The sequence below is a fragment of the Myripristis murdjan genome, chromosome 13 (genome assembly GCF_902150065.1).
Source record: "Myripristis murdjan chromosome 13, fMyrMur1.1, whole genome shotgun sequence".
Classification (NCBI taxonomy): Eukaryota; Metazoa; Chordata; class Actinopteri; order Holocentriformes; family Holocentridae; genus Myripristis; species Myripristis murdjan.
This window is the reverse complement of record NC_043992.1, coordinates 31,687,319-31,702,842: the sequence shown is the minus strand read 5'-3', so window position 1 is coordinate 31,702,842 and position 15,524 is coordinate 31,687,319. Positions and strand designations below refer to the sequence as shown.

At 40.9% G+C, this 15,524-nt stretch overlaps 2 protein-coding genes across 3 annotated transcripts; one reads left to right on the top strand and one right to left on the bottom strand.

The window, feature by feature from the left end:
• Positions 1-269: 269 nt before the first annotated feature.
• On the top strand, positions 270-8,523 carry LOC115369938 (histone H4 transcription factor). The gene is made up of 10 exons (XM_030066675.1): positions 270-554; positions 1,665-1,880; positions 2,069-2,295; positions 3,068-3,179; positions 3,311-3,463; positions 3,563-3,637; positions 4,967-5,087; positions 5,840-5,978; positions 6,115-6,239; positions 6,375-8,523. Exons 2-10 carry the CDS (start codon positions 1,730-1,732, stop codon positions 6,808-6,810), a joined length of 1,539 nt encoding a protein of 512 aa, XP_029922535.1. The 5' UTR covers positions 270-554; positions 1,665-1,729; the 3' UTR covers positions 6,811-8,523.
• On the bottom strand, positions 8,500-13,647 carry LOC115369937 (uncharacterized). 2 transcript variants are annotated; one of them, XM_030066673.1, is made up of 7 exons: positions 13,544-13,647; positions 11,195-11,392; positions 10,836-11,023; positions 10,510-10,605; positions 10,269-10,337; positions 9,841-9,970; positions 8,500-9,746 (listed from the first exon to the last, which is right to left on the bottom strand). In XM_030066673.1, the coding sequence occupies exons 2-7, from the start codon at positions 11,256-11,258 to the stop codon at positions 8,683-8,685; spliced, it is 1,611 nt and encodes a 536-aa protein (XP_029922533.1). In that variant the 5' UTR covers positions 11,259-11,392; positions 13,544-13,647; the 3' UTR covers positions 8,500-8,682. The 2 variants fall into 2 exon arrangements, with proteins under 2 accessions (XP_029922533.1, XP_029922534.1); XM_030066674.1 differs by having other exon boundaries at positions 10,998-11,023.
• Positions 13,648-15,524: the final 1,877 nt, after the last annotated feature.

The window sequence follows — 15,524 nt, the reverse complement described above, 5'->3', positions numbered from 1 at the left end:
CATGTTTTCCACAGCTTCCTTATTTTTATTTATTTATTTATTTAGCCAATTGTGGTTTCGTTTCAGCTTATGAATGTGATATTTTTGTGTCAGTGATTATACACAGAAAACAACCTTTGTCCATTCCAGAGTTTGTGTAGGAAAGGAAAATATCTGTTTCTTATATATGCAGTGTTTTCTCCACATCATTCCAAATGAATACTCTTGGCATATTCTGTGTTTGTAGAAATGATGTTTTTATTTTGAAAAACGCGAACCGGAAGTCTTATTGTGGCTGAGTGAAAGCTGGAGAGCGAAGGAGCATAGCGTTTGGTCTCGGTTGAAAGCAGAATATATTATTACGAGACAATTCCTAATTTAATAAAGTGTTAGCAGTGTCAGGTAGTCTGTTAAGGTTACCGTGTGGGATTAAAATGTGTGTCGCTCTCCTCGGTGTCCGAGACAACGGTGGGAGCCGAAAAATCCCCCAAGTAACGTTAAGACTCAACGGTTTCTTCTGTTAAGGATTTCAGGACGGCTACGGTATCAAGTACAACTCCGGCAGAAAAGTGAAGGTAAGGGCACAAACATTTGGCAGGCATTAACTTAAACTAACGACATAACTTAGCGTGTTTATCGACCAGCACATCGGCTCCAGCAAGTGTACTCTTTGCATTGGCTAACAAAGGAGCAGGCTAAGTTAGCTCGTATGCTAAAATATGCGACAAATTGGACACAAAATAAATGCTGTTCGTTAGATAAAGACGGTGAAATCACCATTTACGAGCACCAGCCGGACACTCAATCCAGAAAGCACCAGTCATTCTGCTAATGTTACTCTGCCTTCAAGTTCATTGACTAAGACTGGAATGCAGACCATGTAAAAAAAAAAAAAAAAAAAAAAAAAAAAACTATAAAATTACGTCACCATGGACATAATTTAGAGGTAATTTTTGCTTGCCCTCCCCTGCAAATTACGACCACATTCGCCTTTGATGGTCTTCATGGTCCTTAATTTATAAATGTGTTTTTAATTCATGTTAGTAGTTTGGAGAACCCAAGGCAGCAAACATGTTCAGTTTTATCCAGCCTAAGATGACTCTAGAGAGCTTGTTTAAACTGTGTTAGCACTCTCCAAATACCATTAAGACACTGTTTAAATGCTCACAGATGAACAGGACACCTGGCTTATAAATAGATGAGGAAAGTCAAATTAGAGTATTATGCAAACTTGTGCAAACCTGGTTTAAGGCTTCTCTCAGACTTCTTTTCTTCTCCACTATGTGCACAAAACATTTTCAATATTTTTTGTACTATCAAATGTTATGTTGAGCCAACAAATTTATGGCCTACTAAAAATACCATTAGTCTGTAGGTCTGATTGCTTTTGCTGGCAGTTCATTATATGTATTATGTGCAAACACACAAACACAACACACAGACACAAAACAGTCAGTTTTGTATCCCTGAAGAGAAATATACAGGATAGTCCTATTTCTAAACCACTTAATTCATTTGTAGCAAGAACCAAAGCCAAACTAACAATGAAAAAGACTCAAAAATAGAAAAAAAAAAAAGATGACTCTAGAGAGCTTGTTTAAACAGCTATACTGTCATATATTTGTCAGTTGTTTTTGTTGTCAGTTTTTTATTTTGCAATGATGGTCATAATGCTTTGTGTCCAGGTGTTGACGATTTGGTGTGAGCAGTAATAGCTAACCAGCCGGGGGTCACCGTTGTCATCATCGTCATGGCAAATAAGAAGAATCTCGTTAACATGGTGGTGTCCTGTGAATGGGCTATGTGCACCTTCAAAGGCAAGACTATGGAGGAACTGAGCGACCACATGTCAGCGCACTTAATGGACCACTTGGGAGACCGAGACGCCATGGAGGAACTCGGTGGGTTCAGGAGGTTGCATGTGTGAGATACGCATGCCATGTCATTTCTTTTGCGAGCTTATGTAAAAGTCATTTGGCTTTTAGACCAGCATTTGATCTGCCATTGACAAACACAAGGATTCAGTCTATGTCAGTCAAATGTCTTGTCTCCTGGAACATCCTATAGTAACCTGTTGCCTCCTGTTTAGATGACTACGCCTGTCTCTGGGAGGGATGTGAGTATCTGGCCATGGGCAGCCCCTGGGAGCTGGAGGTCCATGCCCATTTCCATACTTATCATGGCAAGCTCAAGTTCATTGGGACACAGCTGCTGAAGGCCCACCCTGAGCTTCCTAGCTGCAACCAGGACCCGCACTGCAACAACCTGGTTTCCGAAGGCTCAGACAGGCTTGTTTGCCAGTGGGAGCACTGTGATGTATGTATACTGTCAAACCTAATTTAAAACGAAGTTGAATTGTGGTGAGCGTTGGGATGTATAGTTACCTGGGCGTTATGTGAGTCTGTATCGTGGAGAAATATCCTTATTTTAGTTGCTTTGTGCTCTCCTTGGCTGCTAATTCTCTTGATTCACCTCCATAGCCTGGCAAAACCAGTCCTAAAATATCACTTTCAGCACATAAAGTAATGTGAGCAAAGGTGATTATGCCAATGTAAACAAACAACAGAATTGCTGTTCCCATTTTTTCATGTAATTGCAGTTATCAGTGGGAGTATTGTCAGGGTGTTTCTTCCTGATGCAAGGCCACTATGCGGAAGTTTGCTGCACACACCACCTGCTGAATCTACTTTCCAGTTCAAATGGGAAAATAACAAGAAAGAGGTGTTAAATTTCCTCAAAATGGATACCTAGACTTGTTGCTTTTTATATTGGTGTAATCAGCTTTGTTTTCATTCATTTATGTGCTAACAGTGTTATTGTGGGAGCTGTTTTGCTGCACTATGGCAGTAAAGAGACAAATACAGTATCCTGGATCAGCGGCCCAGAGCAGTACAGAGCAACTAATGAGCATATTTAGCTGCCATGTGGTCTCATATAAGGACCAAAGTTCAAGTTTGTTTAAAGTGAAAAGCTGCAACAGCCATACAATGTATGATACACATGTATTAATGAATAATTTTACTGATGGTCAGATTTTTGTTGAGATTATCTTTTTATGCAAGTGTTTGTATTTTGTGTCTTTGCACAGTGTACATTTAACAATCCAGAGTGGTTCTACCGGCATGTGGATAATCACGTTCAGTGCATCGACCAGCAGCCACTCTCACATATGCAGCAGGCTCTCTTCTGCCACTGGAGAGGTAAAACTAGCAAAAAGAGTCTAAATGACCATGGGAGATGTAGGCTGTTAGTGTGTCCTGCTTCATCCCCTTTGGCATAGTAAGGCTGACCGACTTTTATGTCTGCTCTTATCTTCGTTTTTGCCTCGTAGGCTGTGATGCCTTCTTCAAGATCAAGTATCGTCTGAGAGAGCACCTGCGGAGTCACACTCAGGAGAGAGTTGTCGCTTGTCCTACCTGTGGCTGCATGTTCTCCAGCAACACAAAGTTTTTTGACCACCTCCACAGGCAAGCTCAGCCAGAAGGTGAGAAGAAGGCCCGTTTGGTTGGCTTGACTTTGGTAGTACTCTCATATGTTAATTGTACTGAATAATGCTGATTTATGGTTTTATTCATATTAACAGAGTCCCTGGTATGTGAGCACTGTGGCAAAGGCTTTGCCAATGAGAGGCTTTTGAGGGATCATGTGCGACAGCATGGTAAGGATTTCCTACCACTCTAACCATTAAGTGTCTGGGACTGGACCAATTAGTGATATTGTAACTGTGCAGTAGCTGATATGCGGTTGCTAATTGAAATTTACATTTTTCTTGGACTTTGTACTAACAATGTTATTCTATTAAAGTGCACAGCAAACATAAATTTTAGATTCAGATTCAGAAAAATGATATTGATGCCTGCAGGGAAATTGCTTTGTCACAGTTACTCAGTTGTTCAACACACAGTTGCAAGGAAAGAGGAAGTAAATAGCCTCAGCAAAAAGGTAAAAACTACTTTGAAATTAAAATGATAATAACAATAAATGAACAGTAGGTAAATAGAAAATTGTGCAAATTCAGTGTGTGCAATAGTACAAAAATGGAAAAATCTGCAAGGTAGAATAATAGTACTTTAACAATAAGATTAACTGTAATGTGTAAAAATGAACCATAATGAGCAAGAATGAAGAAGTCTAATGTGGGTAAACAGCAATTCACTAAAGAGGAAACAAGTAAAAAATAATACAGTCTATAACTGGAAAAATGTGCAAATGTAGTGCAAAAATTAATGTTAATGTGCAAAGGTAGCTGAATGCAAAGTATAATGTGGGTCAGCAGTAAATTAACAGGAGTTTAACAGCAGAGCACTGATGGAGATGCTCAGATCAAAGTGATTTACAGTAATTATGATATATCTCGGTCATAGTGAGGGTGGTTGTGGAAACTGTAAAAAAAAAAAAATCAAATTTAGCAGAAAGGGGAAGAATTTTATAACCTGAAAAAATAAGAAAACAAACAAGAGCAACTGCAGTGGCTTGTGCATGCATACACTCTCTATATACTTTCAATATATTACTTCAGTATATTAGATTGTTCTTATGGTTGCACACCTGCAGAAAATGAAAAAGGCCTTCCCTTCAGCCAGCATAGGTAATGTGTGCAGTGTAATACATTTAACTTAAAAAAAAAAATCATATCATTTGAGCTCTGAACACAATGTCAGAAATGAATATGTAGTATGTGAGATGTCAGTGATTATTAATGGTTGAAAACGCATGATTTGATATGAAATGACAGTCTATTTCTGTGTTGCCCTCCCAGCAATTCTGATATTAAAAACAGAGGTTATCTAAAGGACAGATGTGCCTCTTCTCTATTACAAAATTAAAGACTGTGTCCTGTTACTTTGGCACATTAACATAAATAATAACTTGTAGGTCTGTAGTATGATCACGCAGTTGAAAAGGCACGCAGTTGAAAAGCGTTCACCAGTGACCTTTTAAGGGTACAAGTCATGATCACATGTCTGATGTTTTCATTTGCTTCCAGTGAATCATGTCAAGTGTCCCTTGTGTGACATGACCTGCACCACTTTGGCAACTCTGAAGATTCATATCAAGTTCCGTCACTGTGACGAGCGGCCTTTTCCATGTGACTTCTGTGAGAGCAGGTAGACCTCTGACGAAACAGCTGATCAGATGTTGTTTGCATCTGTAGCAGGATGACAGTGCATATGGAAATGTCCTACTGGAAGACCTGAGTTCAAATGCTGTCGGAGACGTATGACTTGCTGAAGCTTCTTTGGACAAGATACTTAATCCCTACTAGTTTTAGATGTGCTGCTGTTCTATAGCAAGGCAAAACTAATTTCCTGACAGGGATTATTAATAAATCATGTTCTATCACATCATCTGCACCTAATGTGCCATTTTCACATAAATTCTTTCTCCATAGATGTTGGATTATGGCACAATGGAAACTTGTAAGAAAAAAAAAAAAACGATTGAATGACTATTTAATTTTTATTGTGGTTTTCATGGGTTTCTGGGACACAGCAGTATGTAATATGGCATTGTTTAATATTAAATGTTGATAAAAATAGAAACACAAGCTGTTTAACAGTCTGGGCTGTTAATTTCTGTCATGGTGAGAATGCTGTAGGACCCGTATTAAAAACACTTAAGTACTTATATCCATCTTGATGGTACTTTTTCAGTGCAGTCTAAAGCTGTAAAAAAAAAAAAAAAAAAGTTTAAAGAAGGAACCAGTGTCTCCTCTACTTTGTACTGCAAGTTAATGACTTGTCTTGGAGCAGCATGCTGTTACACAGGCACATTTCATTCAGTCAGTTTATGAATTCACTTTGTCAGTTTCATGAAATAATGTTGCAGTTTTTGTCTGCCTGTCTGTGACCACTTACAGCTTCAAGAACCAGAACGATCTACGGAAACACATGGAGACCCATAATGAGGGTGCTGCCTACCACTGCACGGTGGAGGGCTGTGATTATTCTTCTCGTATGGCCCACACCATGAGCCAGCACTACAAGAGAGTGCATGAGGTTTGTCAGCTTTCTGTCTGCTTTGTGCTTCCATATCACTTATTGAAATCAGTCACACAACCTACCATAATTTTTCACATTGAGCTCAGTGACAGTGTTTTGTTAACTTAGATTATTGTTTGATTTTGACCAACAGGGTGGTATGGTCTCAAGATACAAATGCCATATTTGTGATAGGACCTACTCCTGGTGTTATACTCTCACCCTGCACTTGCGTAAGAAGCACCAGCTGAAATGGCCTTCTGGGCACTCCCGCTTTAGGTATGACTAGCCCTGCGATAACCCCTCAAATAATCTGCTTTTCTTTTAGTCATCAGCCATCAAGAGATACTAAGAGTTTCATGATTGTTTTTTTTGTTTTGTTTTGTTTTTGTTTTTGTTGCATTTCTTTCACAGATACAAGGAGGATGAAGACGGCTACCTGAAATTAAACATGGTGCGCTATGAAACAGTGGAGGTGACCCAGGAGATAATGAAGGACATGGAAACGGGGCGCCAGGTCATTCGGAAAGGCCCGAGCACCAGTAGCAGAGCCAAGAAGGCTGATGTCAGACCAGAGAGTAACCGCAACTCTCCCGCAAGCTCCTCCTCCCCCTCATCCTGCTCTTCCTCCTCCTCCTCCTCCACAGAGCTATCAGGAGGCGAGGACATTTCATCTCAGCCCAGCCCCCGGGATAGTGACTCTCCAGTTTACTGTGTCATGAGCAGCATCCCTCAAATAGATGGCGAGCCTGAAGAATTACCCCCGGAGGAGGCTGACTGTAGTGGGACATGTGGAGCAGTCAAGGCGCTGACGGAGGTCGCCAGGGGCCTGGGCATGGATGTGGTGTGAATCCTCCACCCTCCATTACAACATTCATCCTCATGGGTTAAATCTCACATATCGTCTGTCCTAGTTAGCATGCAGCCACAGGACTGGTGTTCAGTGTATTGTTCAGTGGAAATTTGAACTTTTCCTTCATGGCCTCCTGTGTTTTTTGGGGGTACACTATGTTCTGATGAAAATATCCCAGTCAACACAACTATTGTTGATTAAACTGTTGATTGTGTAGCTGTTTTGGAGACCACAATAGCACTACAGCAGCTCTCAGTACCTGTAGTGCGGCAGCTGAGCTTCGTGATGACTGGTGTTTGCTTGAGATTGCCTCATATGGAGTACAGTGTTTCTGTGAGATATGATGCCTTTCAAAAGTATTCAGATCCTTGATGTTTTGCACATTTTGGTATGTTCGAAAGTTGTTTCAAACTGCATCTAGTTAGGATTTTAGGTCTACACAGAGCACTAAGTTCCATCAATGAGAAAACAAAACATAAAACACACAAGTGAATGTTATTTCCCCTTTTTTATTAAAGTAGCATAAATTAAATTTGCATAGGTATCCAACACTTGCTTTGTTTGGTCTAAACTGCCACACTAGAAACAGTTTGTTCATCATTTCATCTGTTACTCAGATGTCAGATTTAGATTGTGTTTAGATAGTGTAGACAGTGATTCTGAACAGTGTTTCCTTCTAAGCATTTCTGCTTGTCCTGCTCTATCAGTGAGAAAACAAAACATAAGAATACCAAGTCGAGTTCCTTTCACTGGATCAGGAGGGACTCTGAAAAATTTAAGGGTGCAGGGTGGACTCTACTTCAGCACAGTTGTGATGTGTGTTCCATTTATGAATTAGCATTTGAGTACAGTTCTAGAGATTTAAAAGAAAATATAAATCCTCCTTTTCCAGTAACTGCAGTCGAAAATACAGGACGTGGGTCTTTCTGTGCGTTTCTCCAGTCCATGTTTTTTTTACAGTGGAAGTCACTGGAGATGTTAAACAGAAAAAAGCTGACAGACATGACAAATAATGTATTTTCTCAGAGTGATGGAAAGATGCACTCAAATATCCATAAACAAACCATATAGACCTTACTGCATTTAAATATTCAGATGGGGAGTTCACCTCGCACCTTAAGATCCCATTCAGTCCCAGCTTTGTCAGCATGCATTTCTTTCTTTTCTTTTCTTTCTTTTTTTTTTTTTACTGCTAAAGCAGAGTCCTTTGCATATAACCGAATGTAAATCTCAAGTAAATGTGTTTTGAAATAACAACAAAATGTCCCAAACCTCAAAGGGTCTAAATACTTTTGCGAAGCACTGTGGTCAGTAACGCTAATCATAAATGTGATGATAAAAGTGGCACTAATAGAGTTCTTCTGTGAAGTATTCTTCCTTACGCTTTATGCTCTGTGTTCCTGTTTTGTGTGAAATACCATTATGATTCTGAGGCAGTCAAATGGCATTATGTGTATCATAGTTTTGAAACAGAACTCCATCTACAAAGCAGCAAGTTTTCAGTGAACAAGTCAGTCCATCTACAGTATTAGAGGAATACTTTTCTTCCTCTTATTTTTAGATTACCATAACCACCAGGTATCATAATGGCATTCAGTAGTGTTCACATTTCAGATTTGCGTTGATCTGCAAACTTACATTTTTGAAGAATTTTACATATCACTTGTCCAATTCCCGTTCCATGCATTTTTTTTTTTTTTTTTTGTATATCCATATCTTGATTTTTGTTATGACATTAAATTTCTTTTCACAGCACTTCTGTCATGCATCTTAATATACCTGGGCACACAACCAGTTTAACAAGGGAATCATAACAGAATGTGGCGCTCCATTTTACTAAAGAGCAGACCAGAGTGAGAGGGAGAGAGTTTATGGACACAAACGGGCAAATCTTGCAGACGTAGCCAGCCTCTGGTGTGTCAAGCTCCCGTTGGACACGTGGGGCGCTGGATAGACAGAGGTCAGAGGGCCAGACTGATGGAGAGGACCCATGGAGACAGAACGGTAGGGATGGTAGTTCTCGCGGAGGGAGTGCAGAAACTGTCGGCCTCTGAGGCAGACATCCTCCTGCTGCCTCAAAGCAACATGGAAAGGAACGTGTGCTGGAGGGATGCAATGAAACGCTTTGTCTCTGAGCCACCATGCTGCGTCGGGCATGCTGATCACTTCACGATTTAGAAAGTAACCTCTCTTGTTGGATGGGTCCTTATTCCTGTGTACATCCCAGAACGCTTCCCATGATGGAACTGGGTAAGGATACTGTCCAGCTGCTGGGTAGGAGATGATCCCTCCAGGCGTGGTGTTGTATGTCCTGGCCACATGACGTGTGTTACCAACAGAGTACAGAGCAGCCATGTCATCCACTAAGGCAATATGCTTCTCTGGCATGGTGCTCAAGGGTGGATCTGAACATGAAGTGTGAGTCTGTCTTGATGGAAACGGATCGCTTAAGGCTGGATGAGGTTGCAGTTTCTTGGATGAATCATGCTGGTCATCTTCCCCCACTTCCTGCTTCAGCCTCTTCACATGCACATGGCTTCCACACTCAAGCTGTCTTTTCCGGTCACCTGGTTCACATTTATGACTCCCACTGTGCGTTTCAGGAGTCAGTGTCAAGTGCACAGACTTCTCTGGAAGAGGAAAAGCCTTGGGAATCATCATCAGTTCCTCATTCTTCTTCTCACTTCGCGTTTCATCCATTTTTAATTCTGTTTTGTGCCAGCGTTGATTACTCGACTGTCCCCAGTTGTCCCAGTCGAGTTTCTCCCTCTTGATTGGATGCCTGTGCTGAGGCGCTGGTGATTGTCTGTAACACTGGTCAGGGGATTGAGTTTTGCTGCACTGGCTTATATTTTCCTCTTTTTTTATTGTCCCACTCATTTCCGTGAAGTTTATTCCTACATTTTCATGTTGAGACTGTCCACGGGGAGATTCTAAGAAGCGGGAAGCAGAAGAGTTTGATCAACTTTACAGTCTTCTCTTGTGTGGTTATGATTTTTATCATTACATTGTTGTCTTTGAACTCACCTAGACTGGAGCAGATGCAGGAGGATTGGACTAATTCCTTGTGCTGCTGCATTATATCAGTTAGACTGATGGCAGATGGAAACTCAGGCACCAGTTCTTGGTGAAGATTATGAGGTTTAACCTGCATTTTCTGTTGCAAACACAGAGGGGAAAGTGTGACATATTTGTGGAACCAGATACAAAATGATGCTGTCAACAAGTTTGTCTTTCCTAAGTGATGCCTTCAAGCTCTTCTAATGGGTACATACAGGGTACCTAGTTCTTGGCTTTTTCTGCATTTTGTGGTGTTGCAGAATTCAAAATGGATTAAATTTCTGTGAAACAGTTTAATCCATTTTGAATTCAGGCTGTAACACTCCAAAATGTGGAAGAACTCAAGGTTGAATATTATGTTATGTGACAAAACATTTGAATAATTTAATTGTTACCTTGACTTGCTTATGGTAATAGATCTGCCATGCAATGCAGACATGCATTGCACCCCACCTCCTTTGTTTCTGAGAAGAGGAAAAAAAAGTTTAAAGGTTATACAGAAAATTGGCAGTTCTTACAAGTCTTTCAATTTGAAAAAAAAAAATTCCCTCAGTCTGACAGTTTAGTGAGCTGCAAAAGGTACTAGAAATGCACATTGCTACATGCTCGTTCATGACTGGTGCGTTATGAGTGTACCTTTGGTTGGATGCTGCCCTGTGAGGTTTTGTGGACGGCAGCAAAGGAGGTGAAAGAGGGCGGCTTTGGGGTTTGTCTGGACTGCGGCTGAATGAGCTGTAGAATGAGGCAGAAGTTCAAATTAAGCTCACTGATTAAGTGTCAAACAGAAAGGGGTGAAAGCAGTGATATGACTCAACAGACATTAAAGGTAGCTCATGCTGTGTCTGTAGAGAGGAACTACTGTGATTGGCTATCAGTCAGGTCATGAAAAGAAATCACCACAATCCATTCGACTGTAATGTATAACGAGACCACAAGGGACATAAAGCAAAGGGACTTCTCACATCATCGTCCTGGGTCCCCATTACAGATGGAGCAGGTAAGATGGTGGGGCAACGGTGAAGCACGGGAGTGAAGGTGTGCCGGTGAATGTGCTGATGCATGTGTTGGTGCTGGGTGTACACGCATGAGGAGGGCTGCTGAGCGGCAAGCGCATGTGCTCTCACCTCCTGAGTGTGCAGCATGTTGTAGTCTAGAGGATAAAATCACAGATACACAACCATCTGGTAAGTATTCATTTTGGGAAGGATCAGTGTACTATTTAACTATTCAGTAAATATTGCAACTCTGATGGTACTCTAAGAGAGGACATCAAAAAACCGATACAATCTCAAAAATGGAGCATCTAGGTGTTTATGTTTACCAGAGTGGTCAGTGCTTTTTGGAGTTTGAAGGACTGGCATCAGCGGGCCTGGAGTTGCGAACATAACACACCACAGTAACTCTGTGGCACAGTTCAATGGCAAAAATGGAGCTTTGCAGAGGACACGAGGAAGTCAGCAGAGAACTGGCAGATTCAGACGATGCCGAGTCTTCTGTCACATGACGAGAGATCACCCTTCTGTCAGACAAACCACACACAAACAGTGTCAGTGAATAGTCAGAGAAATATAGATAAATAACATCATTTCTTGTTTCTTGCGACCAAGTTTACAGGATAATGCCCTGTAAAATCAGCTAAAAACCTCCTCCAACTTTTTCATGCTTCCTTCCATATGGTTTTCATACTCTGCCAACGATCATATGTTATTGTTATCACCCTCACCTCTCTCTTTTTCTCTTTTTCTCCACCTCTTTGGACACTGTTGTGTCGTGTTGTCTTGGCAAATCATTGTATTAGCTGAAGGATTGTTCTCCTATGGGTAAATGTAGCAATTTTGGTCCCAGAACTGATTTAAAAAACTGTTTAAGAAGGCTCTCATGCTCATCACAGTGTACAGAAAATTCAACGGGCATAACGATTTTGTACCCTTTCATGTTTACAGCACTTTGGCCCTGACTTTCTGTATCGTGATAGTGGTGAATTGCCAAGGGACACACATAGAGTCCCAGTCTGCTAAATCAAATATTCATGCAGAGGTAGATATTTTCAACGAGGTTGTTTTGAGTATTGCATCTAAAAACAACTATAGGTAGATTGCATCAGGAGGAGTAATCCAATTGAGAGCATGCTGTATGCCAATCCATTTAATTAATTTGGGATCCATCCGTTCCAAGGACACATGATTAGTAATGCTGTGGGTGGACAGTGTGATATGCATTATAGCTGTTGTACTCGCTGTGAGCACGAGTCTCATTACTGTTGTACCTTATGAATGCACTGTGTTTGTCTCTGTGGCGTGGCTATGTGCAGCAAGACAAGACTGAAGTCATCGTAAACAAGCAGTGCTGACTGACTGCAGTGAGCTCCCCTCTGAGAAAGTGTACTGTATGCATAAAATAAAAGTCTTGGATACTCCTTGCACTGATTCTGTACTGCTTTATGCAACTTCTAATATCAATATCGTAGGGCTTAATGTTTCCCTCCCTAAATAAAAAGGCTGATTTCATTAAGAAATGGGATTTGTTTAGAACACACTGCAGGACCACGTCTACCAGCACCCACCCACAGTGTCCATAAATGGCATAAAAGCAGTTCCTTTCAAAAGATATCAATAACCGTGTGGAGAAACACAACACATTTACTCAAATCTGAACAAACCGGCAGCACAGCAAGTGATTTGCCGCCATCTCAGCCTTTTGTTTTAGTCTCTGGATGCTGTTCTTCAAGAGTTTAGTTGATTCAGCGACAGACCAGCTGTCTTGATGATGCCCACCCAATGCCACCCTAGTCATTTATGTTCTGCTATGAGTTTTTTGACTAACTCCACCATCCACACCACCACAATGTTTGTGCCGGTGTCCCTTTAACCCCTCTAGGCCACAGCAATCCAATCCAATAGCCTGATCCCTCCTTTCCAATAAAGATGAGATTAGCTGCAGGTTAAACAACCTCTGTTCTCTAAATTTTGTCCATGTCAGCGTGCCAGGGAAATCTCTTAATCTCATAAAGGAGCTGTTTGTTAGGAGCTTTGGCCGGGCATAAAACACAGTGAATGGGGTATGAGAAACACGGAGCCGTGTCATTGAAGTGCACACAGACCACTGATACCCGTCTCTAAGAAAACACCATGCGGCGTCAGGTGTAAAAACTTTAACACTGCTGGAGCAGGATGCGCCCAATCAAAAAAATCTCTTAAATGTCAGCATACTTTTCATGGTTCACTAACACCTGTGCATTACAAGACAGATGTAAACAGTTCAGACAATGAGCCCTTTTTCACTTTAGATTATAATTCACTTGTAACACTAGAGCCCCTTCCTGTTGACAACAGGTGAGTTTAACACCTCACATTACACTCCACTGTTCTCACATCAAAATCTGATGAGTGAGAAACATTTGAGAAGTGTTTCACTGTTTGAATAGCTAAATATATGATAATTTTTTACAAGTACAAACTCTGAACCGTCTTACTTCCATTTGTGCACTTCCCTGTGGTGCATGGCTCAAGTGTTACATGAGAAAATTAAACAAGTGTGGGTTTTCATGTGATGAAAAGCAGCCATGACTGCCGTATTGTCTGGTTCAGTCTCAGACCTGTATACAGACTATACAGGTCACAGTCTGTACAAGCCTACACAGAATACTCAGCCACTGTGTGTGTTTGCTTACCTCAGAGAAGAAAACAGGTGAGAAAAGTCATTCAGGCTGGCTTCTCAGAAATATCCAGTGAGCAATGTCCGGCTCCTGCAGCGTCAGTCCACCATGTGGAACTGAAGTAAAGGAGTAAAGGCTTCCTATATGTCCTCCCTCTGTCCTCCCTCCCTCCCTTCCTGCCTCTCTCTCGCTCTCTCTCTCTCTCTCTCTCTCTCTCTCGCTCTCTCTCTCTCTCTCTCGCTCTCTCTCTCTCTCTCTCTCTCTCTCTCTCTCTCTCTCTCTCTCCCTCTCCCTCTCTCTCTCTACTTATACACCCACACACACACGGGCTTAAGAGGTGTAATAATCATTTCTTCACAAAATTCTCAGAAACAAAGTTGTCTCAGAGTCCTTCATATGACCAAACAATGTCACAAAGAAAGGAGATGAAAAGTAAGAAAGAAAAGAAGAAAAAAATCATAATGTGTTACTTCATTCATTTTGCACCATCAAACATGGAAGAAGGAGTGGGTGCCTCTGGGCTTCATGCTGATGGCTGGTAGGACAGTTTCCTCTCATACCTGGGGACACTGTGTACCTGCTGCCTACATACTGGACTGGTTGAGTCTTATTTCTGCTCGCATTGGCACTGACATATTTAAGTATAACCTAAATTGCATTTTTTTGGCTAATGGTAAATAATGAATGGATGCCCTCAACAGTGAGCCCACCTGTTTCTGCAAGCCAGCATCAGCTGTTTGGGGTTCCTGGCCAAATTAGTCAATGTTACTTACCAACACTAGGAAAGACAATTAACTACTCCTAATGGCTTATCCTAATCCCATTAGGCTGCTAAACCCCTTTGATTTGGTTTAGAGAAGGAGAGCTTACATGGTAGCAGAGTTGTACAAACAGGGTAACTGGATAGAAATCTTGGATCCGTGAGGCGTATTCCATGAAGCAGGATTAGTAAATTAGCCGGATAACTTTTAAAAAGTGTCGCTGGATACCTAAAAGTTTTGTCTGTTATTAGCAGGAGGACTGGATCACTATCCTAGACCAAATACTTGGCCTTTGTTTTACAGATTCAGATCGCTGTCATCAGCATAGAGCATCATCTTTTCCACAGTTATCGGACTAACTTTCTAACCCTGGTGTGTGGAATACGCTCCAGACTGAAGAAACACAAAAACAAAAGAAAACAAAACTTTTAAGATAATTATGTCATGCCATGTGGTGCACCCTGTGTTTGCACACGTTACACACCTTGGGGACGGCTGTAAACTCAGATTCTACTTTTCAGTGCAACCACACCATCAACACAGGCTTGTCCAATGATAAGTTATTGATTTTATATAGACGAGACTGAATGGCTGGATAAGGAAAACTTTATTGTTTCTCTGCTGCTCTAACAGTGACTTCAAATACAGATTCATTTTCAGAGAATTTTTTTTTTTTTTTTTTTTTTTAATTTTTTATTTACTTATTGGGAGGAATACATCAGATTTTTACCATACTCTCATTCCAGTTTTTTTTCTTCTGACAATTCAATTACGAATAATCAAAATCAAAGGGGACCTAGCTGGTAAGTTGTCAACATGATGACCAGTTTTAAATCATATTTTATTTTCTCCCTTTCTCCTAAACTTGGTGTACTTTTTTGGTTTATATATTTGGTTTATTTTACCTGTATTTATGTATGTATATCTGCATGAGCATATTCACTGAAAATATGACTGTGCACAAGCATGTGTGTGTATGTATATGTGTGTGTGTTGGTATGTGCTTGTGTATTTGTGTGTGGATATATGTGCTCACTTCTTAAAGTAAAATAATAAAATTGATGGAAAAAATGTGTGAAAAAGGTGTAATGTGTTTCTAGTTAGAAAGTCTTTGAAACTTTTTCCTAATGCCCTCTCATGCAGCTCTCTTGATGACATCATCAAAACGAGCCAACTGTGAAGGCAGCTCTTTTAGAAAACCACAGACTGCCGAGCCACACAGAAACATGTGAGCT

Coding starts and splice junctions, on each gene's coding strand:
- LOC115369938 (XM_030066675.1), top strand. CDS start 1,730: ATGGCAAATAAGAAGAATCTCGTTAACATGGTGGTGTCCTGTGAATGG. Junction 3,180..3,310: donor TCTCTTCTGCCACTGGAGAG/GTAAAACTAGCA, acceptor TTTGCCTCGTAG/GCTGTGATGCCTTCTTCAAG. Junction 5,979..6,114: donor ACTACAAGAGAGTGCATGAG/GTTTGTCAGCTT, acceptor TTTGACCAACAG/GGTGGTATGGTCTCAAGATA.
- LOC115369937 (XM_030066673.1), bottom strand. CDS start 11,258: ATGTTCGCAACTCCAGGCCCGCTGATGCCAGTCCTTCAAACTCCAAAA. Junction 9,971..10,268: donor ATTACCATAAGCAAGTCAAG/GTAACAATTAAA, acceptor TGTTTGCAACAG/AAAATGCAGGTTAAACCTCA. Junction 9,747..9,840: donor CTGCATCTGCTCCAGTCTAG/GTGAGTTCAAAG, acceptor CCCGCTTCTTAG/AATCTCCCCGTGGACAGTCT.